General features: G+C 37.4%; 1 protein-coding gene across 3 annotated transcripts in view; it reads left to right on the top strand.

Annotated features, from left to right (window-relative positions):
- The window catches only part of DNAH14 (dynein axonemal heavy chain 14), a 499,118-nt gene that overhangs the window by 414,637 nt on the left and 60,115 nt on the right, over positions 1-24,366 (top strand). For 2 of the 3 annotated variants that reach the window (XM_054519536.1, XM_054519533.2), the window contains exons 65-72: positions 4,540-4,680; positions 6,388-6,603; positions 9,726-9,956; positions 10,520-10,641; positions 12,927-13,171; positions 18,421-18,839; positions 18,915-19,113; positions 24,116-24,352. In XM_054519536.1, the coding sequence (XP_054375511.1) occupies positions 4,540-4,680; positions 6,388-6,603; positions 9,726-9,956; positions 10,520-10,641; positions 12,927-13,171; positions 18,421-18,839; positions 18,915-19,113; positions 24,116-24,352 (1,810 nt within the window). Of the gene's footprint in view, positions 1-4,539; positions 4,681-6,387; positions 6,604-9,725; positions 9,957-10,519; positions 10,642-12,926; positions 13,172-18,420; positions 18,840-18,914; positions 19,114-24,115; positions 24,353-24,366 lie in introns of those variants that run through there. The other variant, XM_054519594.1, reaches the window with a different exon arrangement.

The following is a 24,366-nucleotide window of genomic DNA, read 5'->3' as shown; positions in this document are numbered from 1 at the left end:
TATCAAATCACATGAACATTCATCAAAAACATTACCTTTGGGGACTGCAATGCTCATCATATAATAGACATTTCATATGTTTAAGTTAATCAATAGGCCCCATGCGTTAATATTTAAATAACTCACTAGGTCGTAAGTAACACGAGAGGAGTTTTCTCAAAGGAATCGAAATGGGTGAATGAGCAAGCAGACAAAAACAACATAACATATGAAAGTGCAAACAACCCATAATTGTTATGGGTGAGCCAGGAATAAATTCTAAATCATTAAACATGCCAAAAGTAGCATATATATACACATATAAATTAGGTATATATTTTCACCAGGATAGCATCTTAAAAAAAGAGAAATTACCAATCATAATAAGCACAATTTTGTCTTTATAATTGTGTTGTACATACCATGTTCAAGTCTCCCTGCTAAACTCTCAACTTAAAGGTTAATAAGACTGTAAGACCACAATCCAAGAGATGATATCAGGAAACTTAAAATTACTTCTCAAACAACTGTTATAAACAAACATCAGTGTAGATTTGACAAGGCTGAGACTTCATGACAGCTGGAAGTTGATCAGGATATTACACAATGCCTAGGATTTATACCCCTTTAAGGGAAGGGCCAAGGTACAAAGGATGTGAGCCAAATCCCAGAGACAAGAAGCTTAAGGAATGTTGGGGAGATAAGGAATAAACCAATTTGGATAAAGAGTAATACAATTGGAAAGGAGTAATAAAGGAGATGAAATTGGGAAGGAAGGTTGGGGTCACGTTGTGGAGGCATTATTTGATAGCCAAAACTCTGGACTATATCCTTAATCCATTATTTCTGTAAGAATTCACCAAATGCTTTTGAGCAGGGGTGTAATCAAGATAAGTGATAATTTAAGAAAATTATTTTGGGGAAAAGACCATCTCTTCAATAAATGGTACTGGATATCTATATCCAGAAGAATGAAACTAGACCCCTATCTCTCACCATACACAAAAATCACATCAAAATGAGTTACAGACTTAAATCTAAGACCTCAAACTATGAAACTTCTTGAGAAAACATTGGGGAAAATCTCCAGGACATTGGTCTGGGCAAAAATGTCTTGAGTAACACCCCACAACCACAGTTAACCAAAGCAAACACGGGCTAATGGGATCACATCGAGTTAAAAAGCTTCTGCACAGTAAAGGAAACGCTCAACAAAGTGAAGAGACGGCCCACAGAATAGGAGAAATTATTTGCAAACTACCCATCTGACAAGGGATGAATAACCAGAATATATACAGAGCTCAAACATCTCTATAGAAAAAAATCTAATAATCCAATTTGAAAATGAGTAAAAGGCTTGAATGGATACTTCTCAAAAGAAGACATACCAATGGCAAAAAGGCATATAAAAAGGTGCTCAATATCATTGATCATCAGACAAATGCAAATAAAAACTACAATGAGATATCATCTCACCCTAATTAAAATGGCTTTTATCCAAAAGACAGGCAATAACCAAATGCTGACAGGGATGTGGAGAAAAGGGAACCCTTACACACTGCTGGTGGGAACGTAAATTAGTACAACCACTATGGAGAACAGTTTGGAGGTTCCTCAAAAAACTAAAAATAGAGCTACCATATGATCCAGCAATTCTACTGCTGGGTATATACCCAAAAGAAAGGAACTCAGTATATTGAAGAGATAACTGCATTTCCATGTTTGTTGCAGCTCTGTTCAAATAGCCAAAATTTGGAAGTAACCTAAGTGTCCATCAACAGAAGAACGGATAATGAAAATGTTGTACTTATACACAATGGAGTATTATTCAACCATTAAAAAGAATGAGGTCCTGTCATTTGCAACAACATTGATGGAACTGGAGGCCATTATGCTAAGTGAAATAAGCCAGGCACAGAAAGACAAACATGGCATGTTCTCACTTATTTGTGGGATCTAAAAATCAAAACAATTGAACTCATGGAGATAGAGGGCAGAAAGATGGTTACCAGAGGCTGGGAAGGGTAGTGGGAAGGTATGAGGGAGGTAAGGATGGTTAATGGATATGAAAAATAGAAAGAATGGCTCCCTCTCCCTCTCCCTCTCCCCTCCCCCTCCCCCTCCCCCTCCCCCTCCCCCTCCCCCTCCCCCTCCCTCTCCCCTTTCTTCGGTCTCCCTCTCCTTCTTTTTTCGGTCTCCCTCTGTTGCTGAAGCTGGACTGTACTGCCGTGATCTCGGCTCACTGCAACCTCCCTGCCTCCGGCTCCTGTGATTCTCCTCCCTCGGCCTGCCAGGTGCCTGGGATCGCAGGTGCACGCCACCATGCCTGACTGGTTTTTGTGTTTTTGGTGGAGATGGGGTTTCGCCGTGTTGACCAGGCTGGTCTCCAGCTCCTGGCCTTGAGTGATCTGCCCGCCTCGGCCTCCCGAGGTGCTGGGATTGCAGACGGAGTCTCGCTCACTCAATGCTCAATGTTGCTCAGGCTGGAGTGCAGTGGCGTGATCTCGGCTGGCTACAACCTCCACCTCCCAGTCGCCTGCCTTGGCCTCCTAAAGTGCTAAGATTACAGCCTCTGCCCCACCGCCACCCTTTCTAGGAAGTGAGGAGCGTCTCTGCCTGGCCGCCCATCGTCTGGGATGTGAGGAGCCCCTCTGCCTAGACGCCCCATCTGGGAAGTGAGGAGCGCCTCTGCCCGGCGGCCATCCCATATAGGAAGTAAGGAGTGTCTCTGCCTGGCCGCCCATCTTCTGGGATGTGAGGAGCGCCTCTGCCCGACCGCCCCGTCTGGGAGGTGAGGAGCGCCTCTGCCGGCCGCCCCGTCTGGAAAGTGAGGAGTGCCTCTACCTGGCCACCCCGTCTGGAAAGTGAGGAGCGCCTCTGCCCGGCCGCCCAACGTCTGGGAAGTGAGGAGCGCCTCTGCCCGGCTGCCCATTGTCTGGGATGTGGGGAGCGCCTCTGCCCGGCTGCCCCGTCTGGGAGGTGAGGAGCGCCTCTGCCTGGCTGCCACCCCATCTGGGAGGAAGTGAGGAGCGCCTCTGCCCGGCTGCCCATCGTCTGGGATGTGAGGAGCGCCTCTGCCCGGCCGCCCATCGTCTGGGATGTGAGGAGCGCCTCTGCCCGGCCGCCCATCGTCTGGGAGGTGAGGAGCGCCTCTGCCCGGCCGCCCCGTCTGGGAGGTGAGGAGCGCCTCTACCCGGCCGCCCCGTCTGGGAGGTGAGGAGCGCCTCTGCCCGGCCGCCCCGTCTGGGAGGTGAGGAGCGCCTCTGCCCGGCCGCCCTGTCTGGGAGGTGTACCCAACAGCTCCGAAGAGACAGCGACCATCGGGAGTGGGCCATGAGGACGATGGCGGTTTTGTTGAAAAGAAGAGGGGGAAGTGTGGGGAAAGGAAGATCAGATTGTTGCTGTGTCTGTGTAGAAAGAGGTGGGCATAGGAGACTCCATTTTGTTCTGACTAGGAGAAATTCTTCTGCCTTGGGATGCTGTTGATCTATGGCCTTCCCCCCAGCCCCATGCTCTCTGAAACATGTGCTGTGTCAACTCAGGGTTAAATGGATTAAGGGCGGTGCAAGATATGCTTTGTTAAACAGATGCTTGAAGGCAGCATGCTCTTTAAGAGTCATCACCACTCCCTAATCTCAAGTACCCAGGGGCACAAACACTGCAGAAGGCCGCAGGGACCTCTGCCTAGGAAAACCAGAGACCTTTGTTCATGTGTTTATCTCCTGACCTTCTCTCCACTATTATCCTATGACCCTGCCATATCCCCCTCTCCGAGAAACACCCAAGAATGATCAATAAATACTTCATAAAAAAAAAAAGAGAAGAAAAATAGAAAGAATGAATAAGACCTAGTATGTGATAGCACAACAGGGTGATTGTAGTCAATAATAATTTCATTGTACACTTAAAATAACTTAAAGAGTATAATTTGATTGTTTGTGACACAAAGGACAAATGCTGGAGGGGATGGATACCCCATTCTCCATGATGTGATGATTACATATTGCATGCCTGTATCAAAACATCTCATGTGCCCCCAAATATATATATATACCTACTATGTACCCAAAAATAAAAATAAAAAATTATTTTGTCAGCTATTCATGAAAATATATTTTCCACTAACACTGTAAGGAAGGTTTAACAGTTGATTCATCATACAGCTTAAATTTAAAAATTCATTCAGTCCTCTGGTCTGTTCAGTACATCTGAAGTGAAAAAAGTTCAACCATTTTCTTAGAAAAAGAATCTAAATAAGATATAAAATTTCATTTGCAAAAAATAAATCAGAAATTGATGAATCTACAAACGCTAGGATTGTAAAAAAAAAAAAAAAAGCCTATTAAGGAAGCAAGATGGCATTTAAAAATATACAAATTTCAATATCAATGAATCATTTCATTTCTACAATGTCCATTTTCATTGGTAATATAATCCCTCCAGAAAGATTTTTCAGGATGTGAAAATGAAATGGTAACACTATATTTATATAAATGACAGCTAAAGTCTTGAAGCAAAATGAGAGTAAGATATTTTTCTCAATAATGAATTATCTTTCAGGTTGAAGAACATTTGCTGTTTTTACAGGCAGCTTACAAAGATACCATTGCTGAAAAACAACTATTAGCAAATCGGAAAACAATGGCCAGCAGGCGCTTTCAGTGTGCGTCAGTCTTACTAACTGTCCTGGAAGATGAGAAGGCATGACTTTCTTTGGTCTTATATCTCCTCCATAATTCCTACTGGGCCCAACAACCCCCAAGATGTTATTTTCACTGCAGGCTGTATCATATACCTTCTAAAACTATCTTACTATCCAGTTTCTTATTGTGATCAGTAGACATCCTATTCACATAAAGAAATCCTGTTTGAGTCGTCTCAAAACAGAAGTAACAGACTACAAGTATCTGACATTATTTCCTGTTCTGAAGACATCAGCACGCTTTTGTCTGATGAGGCCCAAAGTAAACCTTTCAATGAAAATGTCATTAGTTTTCCTTTTCTAGCACTGGGACAACCTAAGCTGAACATATAAAACATGGGTGGAACCACAAAGGAGAGATGTCATTAGTAAAGAAAAAGAAAATTCTCCCTTTTTTTTTTTTAAGTGAAAGTAAGTTCATTAAGAAAGTAAAGGAATAAAGAATGGCTACTCCATAGGCAGAGCAGCCGATAAAGAACATTTTCTTTTGTTCTGTCAGCCTTCTGAACCCTTTTAGCTCACCTTTTTATTTCTCCTGTGGTTCATCTGGCTTCTCCATGGTTGAATCTCTAGTAAGCTAACTAGAATCTCAGTTTAGTTACACTTCAGCTATCTCAAGGGATGTTATAAAATTCTCAAGATAATTTTAATTTAGTTTAATTTTTTAAATACATATCATAGAAAGTCAAGGGGAAGGATTTTATGAAAACAGACCAATCAAAGGGAGGTGATAGCTCTCAAAAGCAGATGGATGTCCCTGAGAGTCAAGTGTATAGATGGAAAGGCAGTGGAACATCAGCATATCCCAGATGGTGAGCACCAAAAGAGAGGGCTCTTGCTTAACATGCTTTATTTATCGATCAGTCAAGCACATACGTGATCAAAGAGGCCATATACAGCCAGAGAATATGGGTTCAGATCCCAGCTACACCCCTTAGAAGCTTAGTGATCTTGACCAAGTTGTTTAACTTCTCTAAACTCCAAAGGCGGTGTCAAATGAAGTTTTCAAAGTAAAATGTCTGGCAGATAAGTAAAGATTCAGTAAATATGGGTTGTTGTTATTATTGTTGTTGTTGAATACTATTAATAGTATATTATAATAAATTGATACTTTATAAACTGTCCTGCTTTGCCTGGGCATGGTGGCTCATGTCTGTAATCCCAGCTCTTTGGGAGGCCAAGGCTGGAGGATTGCTTGAGGTCAAGAGTTTAAGACCAACCTGGGCAATGTAGCAAGATCCTGTCTCTACAAAAAAAAAAAAAAATTAACTGAGCATGGTGGCACATGCCTGTCATCCTAAGCCACTCAGAAGGCTGAGGTGTGAGGAGGATCACATGAGCCCGAGATCAAGGCTGCAGTGAGCTATGATGGTGCCACTGCACTCCAGCCTAGGCTACTGAGAGAAGACCCTGTCTCTAAAAGAAAAAAAAAAAAATTGTCCTGCTTTATTACACAAAGGATTTTAAATGGCTGTGTATCTATCTTAGCAAAGATGACACTATTAGCAAACCCAAGAATAAGACTAATTTTCCCCTCAGAAAACAGTTTATTTTTCAATATTATCCATTATTAACTTTGATACAGCCACAGCTTGAGAACAGCAGTAGTAATTGCAATGATAGATCCAACTGGAAATCATTAATTTTAAAATATCTAATGATAATATATTTTATATAGAATAACTCATTTCTATTTTAACATTTAGACTCGATGGCAAGAAACAATCAATCAAATAGATAACAAATTAGAAGGAATTTTGGGTGACATACTTCTTTCAGCAGCATGCATTGTCTACAGTGGAATTTTAACACCAGAATTTCGCCAGTTGATTGTGAATAAATGGGAGACATTCTGCATTGAAAATGGCATTTCTTTGTCTTCCAACTTCTCTTTAATTAAAGTTATGGCACAAAAATATGAGGTAATAACATATTTCTATTATCCAGTTAAGTGGCTATTATTGTTTATTTGGATTTTAGCTGTATGTGTAGTTTTGGACTTGGATGTTGTCCCAAAATTATTTTGATAAATGAAAATATTTTGTTAATAGTTTGTTGCAGACCTTAATTTTTTTATTTATAGCCCTAATGCCTCAGTAAGTTATATCTCTCCTGTTTCTCATACTGAGCAAAAGTCACAAAATATCCCTTTTCCCATTGTAATCCTACTACCCTGTCTCAATGAATATAGGCAGTTTCTCTCCCTGAAACCTCTTTCATTTAATACAATTGATGAACTTATTGAATCACAGGGAGTATTCTTAGACACAGCCAAAAATATAGAACTACATTTATTAACTTAGATACTTATTGTCTGTTTTTGTAAATCCTATGCTGATGTTTAAAGGATAAAAGATAAATGCACCTAGCTTTTGTTAATCCTCCGAGAATAATTTTAGATTGGATCCCCACTGATAATTTCACTTAAATTGACCATGCAACCTACAAAATCTTAGAAACAAATACTGTCTTCACATTTTCATAATGCTACTAACCAATTTAAACTCAAATATAACAGTTATTACATTAGGTGTAAATGGACTAAATGTTCCAGTAACAAGTCTAAGATTGTGGCCAGGTGCAGTGGTTCATGCCTGTAATGCCAGAACTTTGGGATGCCCAGGTAGGAGGAACCCATGAGCTTAGGAATTCAAGACCAGCCTGGGCAACATAGTGAGGCTCTGTCTCTACAAAAAATAAAAAATTAGCCAACCTGGGCAATGTAGCAAGACCCTGTCTAAAAAAAAATGAAAAAATTACTGAGCATGATGCCACATGCCTGTCATCCTAAGCCTAAGCCACTTGGAAGGCTGAGGTGGGAGGATCACATGAGCCCAAGAGATCAAGGCTGCAGTGAGCTATGATGGTGCCACTACATTCCAGCCTAGGCTATTGAGAGAAGACCCTGTCTCTAAAAGAAAAAAAAAATTGTCTTGCTTTGTTACACAAAGGATTTTAAATGGCTATGTATCTATCTTAGCAAATATGACACTATTAGCAAACCCAAGAATAAGATTAATTTTCCTCTCAGAAAGCAGTTTATTTTTCAGTATTATCCATTATTAACTTTTATACAGCCACAATTTGAGAACAGCAGTAGTAGTTGCAATGATAGATCACAATCATTGCAATGATTGCACATACACAATGGTGGCACGTGTCTATAGTCCTAACTACTTAGGAGGCTGAGGTGGAGGTGGGAGGATCGCTTGAGCCCAGGAGGTCAAGGCTGCAGTGAGGCATGATCATGCCATTGCACTCCAGCATGAGAGACAAGCCAAGTCTCTGTCTCTCTCTCTACATATATATATGTATGTGTGTGTGTATATATATATATGTATATGTATAGCATATATGTATACGATATATGTAGACAGACCTCAAGCAATCCTCATATATAAAGTTATAAGACTAAACATATATACTATATATACACATATATACTTATATGTATATATACACATACATACTTACATGTATATATACACATACATACATATATACACGTATATACATATATACATATGTACATATATGTATATATACACATATATATACACATATATACATATGTACATATATACACATATATACACATGTACATATACACGTATATACACATGTACATATATGTATATACGTGTATATGTACATGTATGTATATACACATATGTACATATATACATGCATATGTACATATATAAGTATATATACACATATGTACATATACGTGTATGCATATACACACATATGTGTATATATACGCATATATATACGCATATGCACGTGCATATATGTGTATATATGTATATGCACATGTGCGTATATATACACAAACATGCATATATGTATACATACATACTTATATATACATATATGCTTATACATATATGTATAAGACTACACATGTATATGTATATATGTAGTCTGACCTCAAGCAATCCTCATATATATATATAAAGTTATAAGACTATATACAACAGTATAAACCAAAGCACAAAACAGAAAACATACATTATTTATAAAATAAAACATACGTTATTTCTAAAAGACACATCTAAAACATAAAAATTGAGAGTCAGAAATGGGAGAGAATTTACCATAGATTACAAAAGCAAAAGGACAAAACAGATGTTAAGGCATAAAAGGATTACTAGACTTAAGCTCATTTTACTATAGGAATTGGTTTAATTCTCCAAGCAAATGTTAACAGTTCTAAATTTGTACCTAATAACATGACCTCAAATAATATAAAGCAAATATTAAAAGAACTATAGGGAAAAAATAGACAAATCTACAATCGTAGTTAAAGATTTTAACACCTTCTGTAACTCAGAACAAGCACACAAAAATCAGTAAGAATAGAGAAGCTTTGAACAACATGATCAACAAACGGACTTAATGAGAATATATACAGCACTGTAGCCTATACCTGCAGCTGACACGTTATATGCAAACACATATAGAACATTGCCAAAATTGGCCATATAACAGGCCACAAATCAAGTTTCACCAAATGGTAGCTCTGCTTCTTATTCTGGTAGTATAACCTTAGGCTAATGTCTTTTAGCCTCAGTTCCTCCATCCAAGAAATAAGGGTTATTATAGTAATTTCACTACGTGGTATATATGTATGTGTGGTTGGCAGTTGGTAGGTGCAAAATAGACTATAGCTGTTATTATATTTGTATATTTTGTATATTTGTATATCCTATCTGTGTAATTCTATATTATATGCATTAGAGTCTACGAGCCTTGGAAGCAGGTGCTGTATCTTATTTCCTTTGTGTCCCCCATGGCATCTTTGTTGTGATGGGCATCATAATGCCCTTATTGTTGAACACAAAAGTGTAATTTAGTGAATAATTACCTTCCCAAAAATTTCATATCTAAGTTGCTTTAAACTGTTCATTTCCTTAGCACTTTTAAACAGTATTTCTTTTTCTAAAGGCAGTGATTCTGTAGGATCTTTTAGTACCCTGTAGGATACTAAAGATGTGAAGACATTTACAAAATAGTGAAAGTACTAATAATTTCATTGCAGATCAGCCGATGGCATAATCAGGGACTACCTCATGGTCAGTATTCAGTAGAGAATGCCATCTTGATCAAGAATGGCCAGCAGTGGCCACTGCTGATTGACCCACATAGGCAAGCTCACAAATGGATCCGTCAGATGGAAGGATCCAGGCTGCAGAAGCTCTCCATTGAAGACAGCAATTATACCAAAAAAATTGAAAATGCTATGAAGACAGGAGGGAGTGTCCTCCTGCAGGTAAGCGGGCAGTATGGCCTAATTTCCCTTGCGGCTGATACGTATGTTGTATGCACTGAGCATAAAGGCCAAAAGTTTTCAGTGACACATAACTGTCAGGGAAAAAACAATAACAGACATACACACATATATACTTACAGACAGAGAGTGAGTTTTCAATGCTCAGTTCTCTTACAGCTGTCTTTCACTGGAGTCCAGATATTTAATAAAACTTAAATTTATTTAAATTTTAATTTTTGTGGGTACATAGTAGGTGTATATAGTTATGGGGTACATGAGATGTTTTTGAAACAGGCATACAATGTGTAATAATCACATCATGGAGAATGGGGTATCCATCCCCTCGAGCATTATCTTTTATTACAAACAATCCAATTATACTCTTAGTTATTTTTCAATGTACAATTAAGTTATTATTGACTATAGTCACCCTGTTGTGCTATGAAATACTAGGTCTTATTCATTCTTTCTAACTCAACATTTAAATGTTTCAATGCTGCTTTTTTTTTCAACCAATTTGTTTTAAGATGATTTTTCTTATTTTTGTCTATTGGGTTTTTCAGAATCTCCTTGAGACATTAGCTCCAGGCTTAAAGGCAATTCTGAAAAAGGATATCTATCAGAAAAAAGGACACTATTTCATAAGGGTTGGTGATGCTGAGATCGAATACAATTCAAATTTTAGGTAATGTGCCACAGCTAAATTGAGTCAAATGTCTATGCTTTTTAAGATAAATAATATTGAATGCCTTGTATTTCAGTTCTGCTAAGCTTCTACGTGGAGGAAAAAGTAAGATTGTCTTTGGAATATTCTTTTTGTTTTTGTGTTGGCAGTAGTATTCATCAGTATACAGAAAAGATAACCGATTTTTATCAAGTCACTCCAAACCAACACTTTCAAACTGTGCATGATGAAATCTGTGGGTTTTATGAGGAGTCTTCAGAAGCTATGCAGAGGGGAGCAAGCGAGAAGCCTGGCTCTGCTTCATCTGGAGAAGCTCTGTTTGTTCTTTTGCCTAACATTTTATTTGGGCGAGAAAAGTTTCTGCCTCTTTAAAAAACACACACACACAAAATCCATATTTAATATCTAGAGCGAAAAGAGATTTTTGCCTAGGAAGATAAAAAGCTTTATATCCATGTTCCCAGCAGTAAAGGGACTCCAGGAAATCCACTTGTACTAGCCAATTTCACACACCACTGTTACATAGATTTGATTACCACAAAAATGTGATTCCCAAGAAATAAGATGTTTGAATTGTTAATGTGCATTCTCTCCTTGTACGCAAAGCTACAGGAAAGGCCACTTATAGTAAGAGCCTTGCTGGGTAAGCAAGTAATTGGCAAAGGAAACTAGAAGACTTTAGCCATCCTTAGGCTGGTGCTTTTAACTTCTTCCCAGGAATTCTGACGGACTGCCTCCTTACCAAGCGGTGCTGACTCTTAAACCTGTTGGTCAGTGTGTCCTCCCCCCTGTGCAGGGCTGCAGAGTCTCTCATCAAATTATTACTTCTTAGAATTCTCTCTTCTGTGGCCGGGCGTGGTGGCGCACGCCTATAATCCCAGCACTTTGGGAAGCTGAGGTGGGTGGATCACCTGAGGTCAGGAGTTCGAGACAAGCCTGACCAACACGGTGAAACTCCTGTCTCAACGAAATACAAAAAAAAAAAAATTAGCCAGGTGTGGTGGCGCATGCCTGTAATCCCAGCTACATGGGAGGCTGAGGCAGGAGAATTGCTTGAACCTGGGAGGCAGAGGTTGCAGTGAGCCAAGATCGCACCATTGCACTCCAGCCTGGGTGACAAGAGTGAAACTCTGTCTGAAAAAATAATAATAATAATTCTCTCTTCCATTAATAAAACAGTTTCCAAAGTATGTTCCTCAAAACATTTCCATGCTTTAATAGGTATCACTCAAAAAAGGGATCCCATGGCTTTTTAAAGTGGGCTGAAGGTAACAGTCCTACAGGACTTTAAAACCCCTTTATTCACCAAACCCTCTCCAGAAAATAGTGTTGTATAGACTACACTTTGGAAAACACTGCATTAACCCATTCTTTTTTCTTGCTAGATATAATTTGCTTGATTAAGTAACAGTGCTAAAAATGCTAATGAAGTTACATTTTCCTGAATAGACAACCTGGTCCCCATGTTAGGAATGTGTGTTGAGAAGGTGCTGGAGGGCACTGTTGTAGAGGGCAGGCTTCAGTGATAGACCTCACTCTGTCACTTTCTGGCCATGTGATATGGGCAATTTGTTTAATATCATTAAGCTTCATTTTCACCCTTCATAAAGTGGAATGAAGAATTGTCTCTGCTTTATTAATCTGCCCACTCTTCACTATGACTGCTGCTGACACCACCCTGCTCCACGCCACCATCATTTCTCACATGTAACCCAGTCTGCCAGCTTCCGTCTTCCTCCTCTGCCTCTCCTCCCAGGCTATTCTCAAGATGGCTGCTACATGTTGGGTACAATGTACACTGCTCAGGTTATGTGTGCACGGAAATTTCAGACTTCACCACCATACAATTCATCCATGTAGCTTTACCCCTAAAGCTATTGAAATTTTTTTTAAAAATGATAGCTGCTAGAGAAGTCTGATTTAAAAAGACCATGTCACTCCTCAAATCCCTCCATTGGCTTCTCACTCACTCAGGGTAAAAAACCTGGTTTTCACAATGATCTAGTGGCAAGTCAAAACTTCTACTATTTAACATTTTTCTGTACTCTGTCCTTATGTGTAAACTAAACATAGTATGTACACAGTCTGTGGTTGTATTTTTTTAAGACTTCAATGCAAATGTATTCATATAGTATAAATTGAAAGTGTACTTTGTATACAAAGCTGAAAAACACTAAAAATCTTGTGTACTTCCAGGAAAAATGCTTTATGTATTTTTAAATAAATTGGTTTCATTTTTTTCTTCTACATGTTCTTTGAATAACTGGTGCCTTTCTCATGTTCAGGTTATACTTATCTACAGAAATAGACAACCCCCATTTTCTTCCATCAGTTTATAACTTTGTTACTATGATCAATTTCACTGTAACATTCCAAGGTTTGCAAGATCAACTCTTGTCTACTGTGGTAACTCATGAAGTTCCTCATTTAGAAGATCAACGTTCCAAGTTACTGGAGAGTATTTCCCTTGATGCCGTAACTCTTGAAGAACTAGAGGAAAAAACATTAAATTTACTGCAGAAAGCACTAGGTAAGTCAAGATATTTAGTGATAGTAAGAGATCTTTGCAAAGGATAGAATAAAAAGTTATAAGAACCAAATTTTGAATTCGAGCCAAAAATACCAAATCTCCATTTCCACCAGATAACTGATAAAGGTAGGTGAATCACCCCATTTCTAAACTTAAACATTGTGAATTTTGGTGTCCCTCAGTTTCACTTTTGCTTTAGCTCATTGTGTTGTAGAACATTTGCCACCCTGTAACTGGTATAAGTTGTAAGACAAATCTTACGGAATCTAATTAGTTCCCTCCAAGGCTCTATGCCTGTACTTCAGGTACAGACATCTGTTATATGTCTCAAGTTAGATTACAGAGACTGAATGATTGGGTTTTCCCCAAGTATTAATAATGAAAAGATATTTTATTTTTTTCTTTATTTTTTATTTTTTTTAGACAGTCTTACTCCATCACCCAGTCTGGAGTGCAGTGGCGCAATCTCGGCTCACTGCAGCCTCTGCCCCCTGGATTCCAGCGATTCTCCAGCCTCAACTTCCTGAGTACCTGGGATTACCAGCGCATGCCACCACACCTGACTTAATAACTAAAAGATATTTTTAAAGAAAATAATCCAGTGACTTTTATGTATCCCATTAAAACATGCTGTTGGCCGGGCACAGTGGCTCACGCCTGTAACCCCAACACTTTGGGAGGCTGAAGCAGGCGGATCACCCGCGGTCAGGAGTTTGAGACCAGCCTGACCAACATGGAGAAACCCCATCTCTACTAAAAATACACCAGCCTGACCAACATGGAGAAACCCCGTCTCTACTAAAAATACAAAATTAACCAGGCTTGGTGGTGCATGCCTGTAATCCCAGCTACTTGGGAGGTTGAGACAGGAGAATTGCTTGAACCCAGGAGGTGGAGGTTGTGGTGAGTCAAGATGGTGCCATTGCACTCCAGCTTGGGTTAAGAAGAGCAAAACTCCTTCAAACAAACAAACAAAAAAGGCTTTTAATTAAAGTAGCAGTAGAAATTATTTTCTTCTTCAGCACAAAAAATATCTAAGAAACCACAATCTTTACTGCGTCTAAACCTAAAGAAACATAAATTCCTGAGTCACACTGATGTATGCCCCTAAGTCAACTGTGATAAAATACAGTTTATCTAACAATGGACTGCCTTTCTATTTTAACTTGTGACTCATTGAAACTTGAAGGTTTCTCAAACACTTTAGTCCTCAAGAGTATGTATAGAAATCATCTGTAGAGTTTATTACTTTTCTTTCTTTTTAAAAAATACAAATGCCCAGTGGGTACCACCACAGACTTACTGAATCTGAACTTCTGCACATCGGGCCCTGGCTTATATTTATTTTTGAAGCTCTCTATACAATTATAATGTCCACTTCTGATTACATATTATTTGTCTAATCTAAATGGTCTGAAATGCAAGTCCATTGTTACCAGATACTGTAGTAAAACAAATTAAAAGCTAGTTTTTTTAAAAAGGCAAAATTTTACCAATAGTAATAATTAAGAATATAATTTTTGAAAGGGGAGGAAACCAAGTTTGATAGGGCATGAAGCACCCATATCCTGGGAGCAATATTGACCATTTCAAACATAAAAGAACCCAGGGAATTAAAAACAAAACAAACAAAAACTACTTGCTAATGAGGTCTCACTGAATGAGCAATCAAAATCAGAAAGTGGAAGGAAACCTGAGTGCAGTCACCTCACAGTTCATGCAGAGAAGTCAATCCATCCTGTTTAAAATTAAATATATATTTTTATTTTTTAAAGTAAAGATTGAATTCTTTAATTGCTTTCATCATCTTTTCTTATAACCTTTGAATAATGTTTTAGAAACAAATATATATGATATTCAAGAAATGTTTATCTGAGATTCAGCAATTCCATTGATTCTTTTTCTTAATGCCAGTAAAGGTAAATTTACTAGTCACTTAAAACACAGTATTTATAGTAAGATCCATTTCTCATAAACACACACACACACACACACACACACATTCTATTTATCAATCTATTCACTTACCCTTCTATCTGCACATATGTATATAGAGAGATACTTTGGATGATGTTACCTATGTGTTAACACTGGAACTTTTGGGGCGGGAATGCCATGGGTCCCACCCCCACCCCTCACAGCCTGGGTCCACACTTGCCCTCTTGCCCCTCCTCTTGGCTGGCGCTCACAGGTGCTACTAGGTGGTAGCCCATTCCTTATCATCCAGAGCTGGAACCACATTCACCGCGCTGCCTTGGACTTCCCGGAAGCAAAACAGATCTGCCTGTCTTGTATCAGTGCAATGTCTTGTATCAGTGCAGTGATGAATTTAAGCCGTTCCCACATTGTGGTTACAAACTTTTCCCCACCGAAAGGATGTGGGTCCCCACTGTTAGACATTGACCTTAATGTTGACATTTCTTCCCTAACAAATTGCTGCAAGTAACAGCACTTTGCTGAGACCTGTGGCCAAAACAAGAATAACTGTGATGGGGAGTTCCGGTATTGCCTCTTTAAGGTCTGCTAAGATGTGCAGAAAACACTGACTTGTTCAGCATGTTCTTAACCTTTGACAAAGAACTTACGTTTTTATGGCATACAACTGCCTTAGTTTGGGGAAATGATTAAGACCTTACGAGACTTTACATTTTGTTTAAAACCTCAAACAAACACAAACTTAAGTAGGGAAAGTAGTGGGGAGGGCGTGCCTTTCCTCCTAGGATCCTCCTGAGTGTTGTTGCCTTAGCGTGCCATTGTCTTGACCCAATTCCAAAAAGAGATATGTGTTAAATGGAGAATTTTTAAGAGAAATAAAGTCTGTAACTCAATTTTTGCAACCATGTTTACCAAAAAAAGAGCTCAAATTTAATCATATTTTATATTAGAAATACAGGCAAATCCTCACTTAGAAGCATATTTTTTATTATGAAATTTTAAATACACATTTATGCCTGGAGGACCTGACTTTATTCCTTTTCAATGTTAATTATACCTAATAAGCTGTTTCTTTATAACACATGAATAAATTGTGCTTCTAGTAATAAGGCTAATTACATGGACAAGGCTTCTGTATCTGTTTTTTTTTTTGTAAGACTGGAGCCATCGGCTGGTAATTTCTTAGGGAGCAAAACATCTAAGTATTATGTAATATACATAGAAGGTGACAATCAAGATTCAGAAGCACAGCCACTCCCATTTTATGAACCACTCTTATAACAAGTCATATTTTGCTATAAGCTTCACCTGAATTGAACAAAAGATGGATTTGATGAGATAAGTGAAAAGGTGTTTAAGATAGCGAACATTAGGGCACTATATGCTTTTATTGTGCCTTTGCTGTTTATTCTCTACCATTTGCTCCTTGTAGTAGAGTCTGGGGTATTTTTTAAAGACTGTGATCTTTGAGTAATAGTGGTTTTAGTAAAAATTGTTCTTGAAAAAAACTAAATTAAAAGATGCCTTGATTATATACATAATTTTTCCTCCTCCTTTCTAGGATTTGGTAACACTAGGTTTTTTTTTTTTTTTTTAACTTTTAAGTTCAGGGCTACAAGTGCAGGTTTGTTACGTAGGTAAACTTGTGTCATGGGGGTTTGTTGTACAGATTATGTCATCACTCAGGTATTAAGCCCAGTACCCATTAGTTATTTTCCTGATTCTCTCCCTCCTCCTACTCACTACCCTCTAATAGGTTCCCGTATCTGTTGTTCCCCTCTATGTGTCCATGTGTTCTCATCATTTAGCTCCCACTTATAAATGAAAATATGCAGTGTTTAGTTTTGTGTTTCTGTGTTACTTTGCTAAGGATAATGGCCTCAAGCTCAATCCATGTGCCTGCAAAGGACATGATCTTGTTCTTTTTTATGGCTGCATCGTATTCCATGGTGTGTATGTACCACATTTTCTTCATCCAGTCTATCATTGATGGGCATTTAGGTTGATTACATGCCTTTGCTATTGTGAATAGTGAAAACTAGCCATTCTCTTATTTATTTATTTATTTATTTATTTATTTATTTATTTATTGAGACTGTTTAACTCCATCGCCAGGCTGGAGTGCAGTGGCACAATCTTGGCTCACTGCAACCTCCACCTCCCAGGTTCAAGTGATTCTCCTGCCTCAGCCTCCCAAGTAGCTGGGACTACAGGTGTGCACCACCACACCCAGCTAATTTTTGTATTTTTAGTAAAGAAGGGTTTTCACCATGTTGGCCAGGATGGTCTCGATCTCTTGACCTCATGATCCGCCTGCCTGGGCCTCCCAAAGTGCTGAGATTACAGGTGTGAGCCACCACACCTGGCCTTAGTAGCCATTCTTGTTGCCTCTTATTTTGTCTTTGGTGTGATTGCCCAAACTCTGTGGGAATTGGTGTGGTAGGGTGAGTACTGTGAGAGATGGTCCATGACTTAGGTCCAAACATTACTGCAAAAGCTTCACCTGCATCAGTAAGAATATGGTACACAGATTGTGGAATATACTAATTTCATTATTCCCAGCAATGGTCATATCAAGCTGAAATACTGTGTTTAGTTCTAGATGCCACATTTTTAAAAGGCTTGTTTCAAACTAAAATGTGTCCAAGGGCAAGAATCAAAGACAGCGAGGGCTCTAAAAATCATATCATAAGAAAAAAGCAGTTGAGGAAAATGGGAATGTTTAGCCCATAAAACAGAAGAGTTTATAATGGAAACCTGAGAGCTCCCTTAAATATTTGAAGGGAATAGATTTATTATCTGTACTTTCTAGAGAAGTGCTTTTTCAAAAGGTGAGTTGCAATCTATTAGTGGGTTGAGAAATAAATGTCATTGGTCATGACCAGTTTCATATGTTTAATAAAATAGAATACAATACAAAATATCAGAACACATCACATGAAATAATGGCACACTTGTTATTTTTTGAAAATTGATTTTAATATTCTATGTGTATAGTGGGTCATACTGTAAATGTATTCCTTATCATGGAATGGTTACTTATTATATGCCTGTAATAAAAATAGGATCCACCAATACTAAAGTAATACAAAGAAGAGATGAGGGAGTGGGAAGTGAGGTGTACGTACTACTAATCAAATTTATTAATCAAATTCTTATTAGAAATATTACCTAACTTCATTTAAGAACCCATCTCCGACATAAAGCCAATAAGAAGCCAACAGTAAAAACCCTTACACAGAGTGCAGAGTGAGGAAATAGCCGTTTACTGTTACAATAGTCTTTATTTAACTTCACTTTTTGTTTGTCTTTAGGATCCGTATTAGATGATGAAGAAATTATAGATACCTTAAGAAAATCCAAAATAACATCAAATGAAATTTCAAAGCGCATCGAAGCAACAAAAAAAGCTGAAAGTGAAATCCAAGCAATACGTAAAAACTATCTCCCCATTGCGACCCGAGGCGCCCTGCTCTACTTCCTAGTAGCTGATCTCACGCAAATTAACTACATGTACCAGTTCTCCCTAGACTGGTTTCATCAGGTTTTTGTTTCATCAGTAGTTTCCAAAAGCAAAGAACAAGAACATAGTTTTAAAAGGGAGAAAGTGTCTCCAAAAGAAGTTCATGAGTTTATAAATATTTCAAAAGAACCCAACTTGGAAAATGAGAAAAATCTCTTAGATAAGCATATTAAAAGTGCAATAGACATGTTGACAAAAAGTATTTTTAAGGTGAGATATACTTTAGTGTGAATTTTACATGCTTGTTTAATCTCACTGGATTAATATGTTATATTTTCCCTATAGGTGGTTTCTTCATCTCTGTTTAATGAAGATAAACTTTGCTTCTCTTTTCGGCTTTGCACTGCAATCATGCAAAATAATGCTAATGGAAATCTAATACAGGATGACATTGGATTCCTACCAGAAGAAGAATGGAACATCTTTTTATATTCTGGCATATTGATAAATATTAAAAGTGCATTATCCCAGTCTAGACTTACTAGTAAGTAAAAGTTACTATTCCGGATTCAGTAAAAGTCCATTAAAAGTGTGTTTCCTTCCTCTAAGGTTCTCCAAGTCAATGTCTCTATAATTGATTAAAGTAAAAGTAGCTTGAGGTCAAGCACCTCCACTGTTACTCAATAATTTTTTAATGAATGAATGAATACATAAATGATAATTACTATGATTATTATAATCCTAATCTAGAAAGCAGAATATCTAATGGTAGTCAACAGGAACACACCCAAACATAAACATTTAATTGGATACCTTCAGGAGTTAAACCTTCCCCCACACCCCAATTACAGTTGCCTTCACTTTCTTATGAAAACCTGGTTGAAAATTTGAAACACAAAAAGCATGTTTATCCAAAAAGGTTAGACACAATTATTTAATTATTGAATCTTTTAAATGTTTCTGTGTTGTATTTTTAATATGTTTATTATCTAAACTGTGGTCAAATATATATAGAATTTATCATCTCAATTTTTAAGTGACATTAAATACATTCACGTTGTTATGCTGTGTTGTAAGTTTTAAGTCTGGAAGATGGCAGACTAGGATGCTATCGGCTCCCTTCCTTCACAGAGATACCAAGTTAACAACAATATACAGATCAGAATACCTCTGCAAGAACTCTAGAGATCAGTTGAGAAGCTACAGCATCCAGGCTATTGTAAAACCAAGAAGAGATTCCAGTGAAAGGGGTAGGAAATTTTGCATCATTTGACACATGCCTATTCATGCCCCTCCCTCTTTGTGGTATAATGTGGAACAACTGACAGGAAATCCCCACATATCAGAGCTCCTCCCTCGGATAGAAACAAAAGAGTAGACTGCATCCAGTGTTGTGGCTTGTATAGGGGCCTCCCAAGGGACTAGTTTTTGTCTTGCCTGACTCAGAATATTGACATCAGAGTTTGGAAGCCACTAAAATCCAGACGCAAGCAGCACATTAGACCTGCAGTTTCACAGGGAGAAATTAGGAGGAGCAAGGGATTAGAAAAGGTTAAAAAGGTCTTAGAACCTCCGACTAGGCTGATTGGTGAGGGTTTTCCCCTGCACAAAGCCAGTACCAAAGACTGGGAAAAGTGGTCATTTTTTCAAATGCCAATCCTGGAAAAAAAGATACATAAGGCAAACAAAGAAACAGGGGAAAATGGCCCAATCAAAGGAACAAAATGAAACTCCAGAAACCAGTCCCACAGAAATGCAGATCTATGAGCTGCCTGACAAGGAATTTAAAATAACTGTCATAAAGTTGCTCAATGAGCTAAAATAAATAAATAAATAACAGAGAACTAAATAAAGTCAGTTAAATGATGCATGAACAAAATGAGAATATCAGCAAAGACATAAAAACTATAAAAAAGAATGAAACAAATTCTGAAGCTGAAAAATGCAAAAACTGAACTAAAAAATTATTACAGGGATTCAACAGCAGACTTAATCAGACAGAACAAAGAATCAGCAAACTTGAAGACAGGTCATTTGAAATTATCAAGTCAGAAGAGCAAAAAAAAATAAAAAATTAAAAAGCAAAGAGATCCTAAGGGACTTACAGGATGCTATTAAGTTGACCAATATATGCAATATGGCACTCCCAGAAGAAGAAAAAAAGAGAGAAAGGGGTAGAGAAATTCTTTGAAGAAACAATCGCTAAAAACTTCCCAAATCTAAGGAAAGAAAAAAACATACAGGTTCAAGAAGTTCAAAGAACTCCACTAGGATAAATTCAAAAAGAAACACACCAAGACACATTATAATCAAACTGTCTAAAGTCAAAGACAATGACAGAATCTTGAAAGCAGCAAGAGAAAAGTTATTTATACATGCAAGGGAGCTTCTATATGATTACCAATGATTTCTCAGGAAAAACTTTGCAAACTAGAGGGAGTGAGATATATATTCAAAGTGCTAAAAGAAAAAACTCTCAACCAATAATACTGTATGTGTCAAAACTGCCCTTCAAAAATGAAAGAAAAATTAAGGTTTCTCAGATAAACAAACATTGAGGGAGTTTATTACCACTAGAACTGCTCTACAAGAAATGTTAAAGAAACTCCTTTAAGTTGAAGCAAAAAGATAATACACAGTAACATGAAACCATATGAAAAATGTAAGGTTCTTCAGAAAAGGTAAATATGTGGATAAAGATAGTAACCTGTACTATTGTAATTTTGGTGAATGTAACTTAAATTACAAAAAACATTTTTTAATCTATAATTATGTTAATGGATATGCAATATATAAAAATGTAACTTGTGACATCAATAACATAAGGTGGGGTGCTAAAGCCCTAAATTAGTAGATTTGGGGTTTATTTTGAGACATAGTCTCACTGTCACCCAGGCTAGAATACAGTGATGGGATCATAGCTCACTGTAGCCTCCAACTTCTGGGCTTAAGTGATCCTCTCACCTCACCTCCCAAGTAGCTGGGACTGCAGGCACATGCCACCATACCCAGCTAATTTTTTAAAATTTTTGGTAGAGACGAGGTCTCACTATGTTGCCCAGGCTGGCAGTAGAATTTTTGTATGGGACTGAAGTTAAGTTGTTGTCAGTTTAAAATAGAATGCTATAAAATTAAGATTAAATTATGTAATTGCAATAGTAACCACAAAGAAAATATCTATAGAATATGCACAAAACAAAATGAGAAGGGAATCAAAGTATATCACTACAAAAATCAACAAAATACTGAAAAAGGCAATAAAAGGGGACAGGAAGGGAGAAAGTTCCAAGACATACAGAAAACAACAAATGGCAATAGTAATTCCTTCCCTAGGAGTAATTACTTTAAATTTAAATGGATTAAAATCTTCAATAAAAAGGCATAGATTGGCTGAATTAACTTAATAAACAGTATCCAACTATATGCTGTCTACAGGAGACTCACATCTAAAGAAACATATAGGCTGACGATGAAAGAATGGAGAAAAATATTCCATGCAAGTGGTAACCAAAGAGAGTAGGAGTAGTTGTACTAATATCAGATGAAGTAAACTTGAAATAAAAACTGTTACAAAAGACAAAGAAAGACATGAGATAATGATAAAAGGGTCAATTCACCAAGAAGATATGTAGTAATAAATGCTTATTCACTAAACCTCAGAGCTCCCAAATACATGAAGCAAACTTTAACAAATTGAAGGGAGAAATAAGACAGCGACCCAATAATAGTAGGAGACTTCAGTACCCCATTTTCAATAGCGAATAAAACAATGAAACAGAAGGTCATAAGGAAATAGAGGACTTGCACAACACTATAGATCAACTGGATCAAACAGACATACACAGAACTGTCTTCCCAATAACAGCAGGGTATACATTCTTCTTAAGTGCACAAAAACATTCCCCAGATAGACCACATGTTAGACCATAAAACAAGTCTTAACAAATTCAAGAAGAAGTCATACCAAGTGTATTTGCCAAACACAATGGAATGATACTAGAAATCAACAGAATGAAAACTGAAAAATCCACAAACATGTAGAAATTAACACACTCTTAAACACCCAGTAGGTCAAAGACTAAATCACAAGGGAAATTAGAAAATATTTAGAGACAAATGAAAATGCGACATATTAAAACTTAGGGGATACATTGAAAGCAGTGCTAAGATGAAAGTTTATAACTGTAAATACCTGCATTAAAAAAGAAGAAAGTGTACTTAACTTTTACCTCAAGAAACTAGAAAAACAACATATTAAACCCAATGCTAGCAAAAGGATTGAAATAATAAAGACTAAAGCAGTGATAAACAAAATAGAGAATAGAAAAAAATAAACAAAACTAACGGTTGGTGTTTGGAAAAGATCAACAGAATTTGCAAACCTTGAGCTCAGTTAACTAAGAAAAAAGAGAAAAAGAAAAAAGAGAGAAGATGTAAATAATAAAAATCAGGAAAGAAAGGGACGACATTAAAGTAGATGCAGAGAAATAAAAAAATTTCTAAAAGACTACCATGAACAATTGTATGCCAATGAATTGGATAACCTAGAAGTAATGGATAAATTCCTTGTAGTCTGCCGAGACTGAATCATGAAGAAATTGCAAATCTGAACACACCAATAACAAGGAGATTTAACTGGCAATCAAAAACTGTCAAAAAAAAAGAAAATTTTAGGACCAGATGGCTTCATTGAATTCTACCAAACATTTAAAAATTAACATAAATTTTCCTGAAGCTCTTTCAAAAAATTGAAGAGACAGAAACACTTCCTAACTCATTCTGTGAGGCCAGCATTATTCTGATACCAAAGCCAGACAAAGATATTAGAAGTAAACTACAGACCAATATTTCTGAATAACATTGATGCAAAAATCCTCAGCAAAATACTAACAAACCAAATTCAACAGCACATTAAGAGCATTGTACACCATAACCAACTGGGGTTTATTCTCAGTTTCACAACAGTATGAATATATTTAACACTACTGAACTGTCCACTTAAGAATGGTTAAGATGGCCTGGGTGCAGTGGCTCATGCCTGTAATCCCAACACTTTGGGAGGTCAAGATTGGGAGCAGATCACTTTAGGCCAGGAGTTTGAGACCAGCCTGGCCAACATGGCAAAAAATACAAAAAATAGCTGGGCGTTGTGGCACACACCTGTAATCCCAGCTACTTGTGAGGCTGAGGCACAATAATCACTTGAAACCGGGAAGCAAATATTGCAGTGAGCAGTGATGGCGCCACTGCACTCCAGCCTGGGTGACAGAATGAGACTGTGTCTCAAAAAACAAAAATAAAAAAAGGTTTAGATGATAAATTTACTTATATTTTTACCACAATAAAAACAATTACCTCTTACGTAATTTTTATATAAAGTAGCTTTTTATATTTTATTTTTGTAAAATATATTTTTATTTCTATAAAGTAATTTTTATATGAAATAGCCTTAACAGCACATCTTTGTCAAGTATCTACTTTGTAATGAATAACTAAAAGGTAAAAGTTTATCTCTTCTAATGTGATCATTTTTCTTTTTTTATCAGGCACCTTTGAAATAGATGAAAGTCAACATCTTCAGTGGCTGTCAGATTCCAGGTGGAGGCAGTGCCAATATGTCAGCACTCACCTGGAACCATTTTCACTTCTGTGCAAATCCCTTTTATCAAACGTACCACAATGGGATACTTTTAAGAACAGTAAAGCAGTTTATTCTCTGATCAGCACACCTTTTTCTTCAGAAAATGCTTCATTGGAGGAAAATACAAAACCACCAGAGGAAAGTAAGAAAGCATTC

The sequence above is a fragment of the Pongo abelii genome, chromosome 1, assembly GCF_028885655.2.
Source record: "Pongo abelii isolate AG06213 chromosome 1, NHGRI_mPonAbe1-v2.0_pri, whole genome shotgun sequence".
In the NCBI taxonomy this organism is placed as follows: domain Eukaryota; kingdom Metazoa; phylum Chordata; class Mammalia; order Primates; family Hominidae; genus Pongo; species Pongo abelii.
Note: the sequence above shows the minus strand (reverse complement) of the source record. Positions and strands in the feature narration are given on the sequence as shown.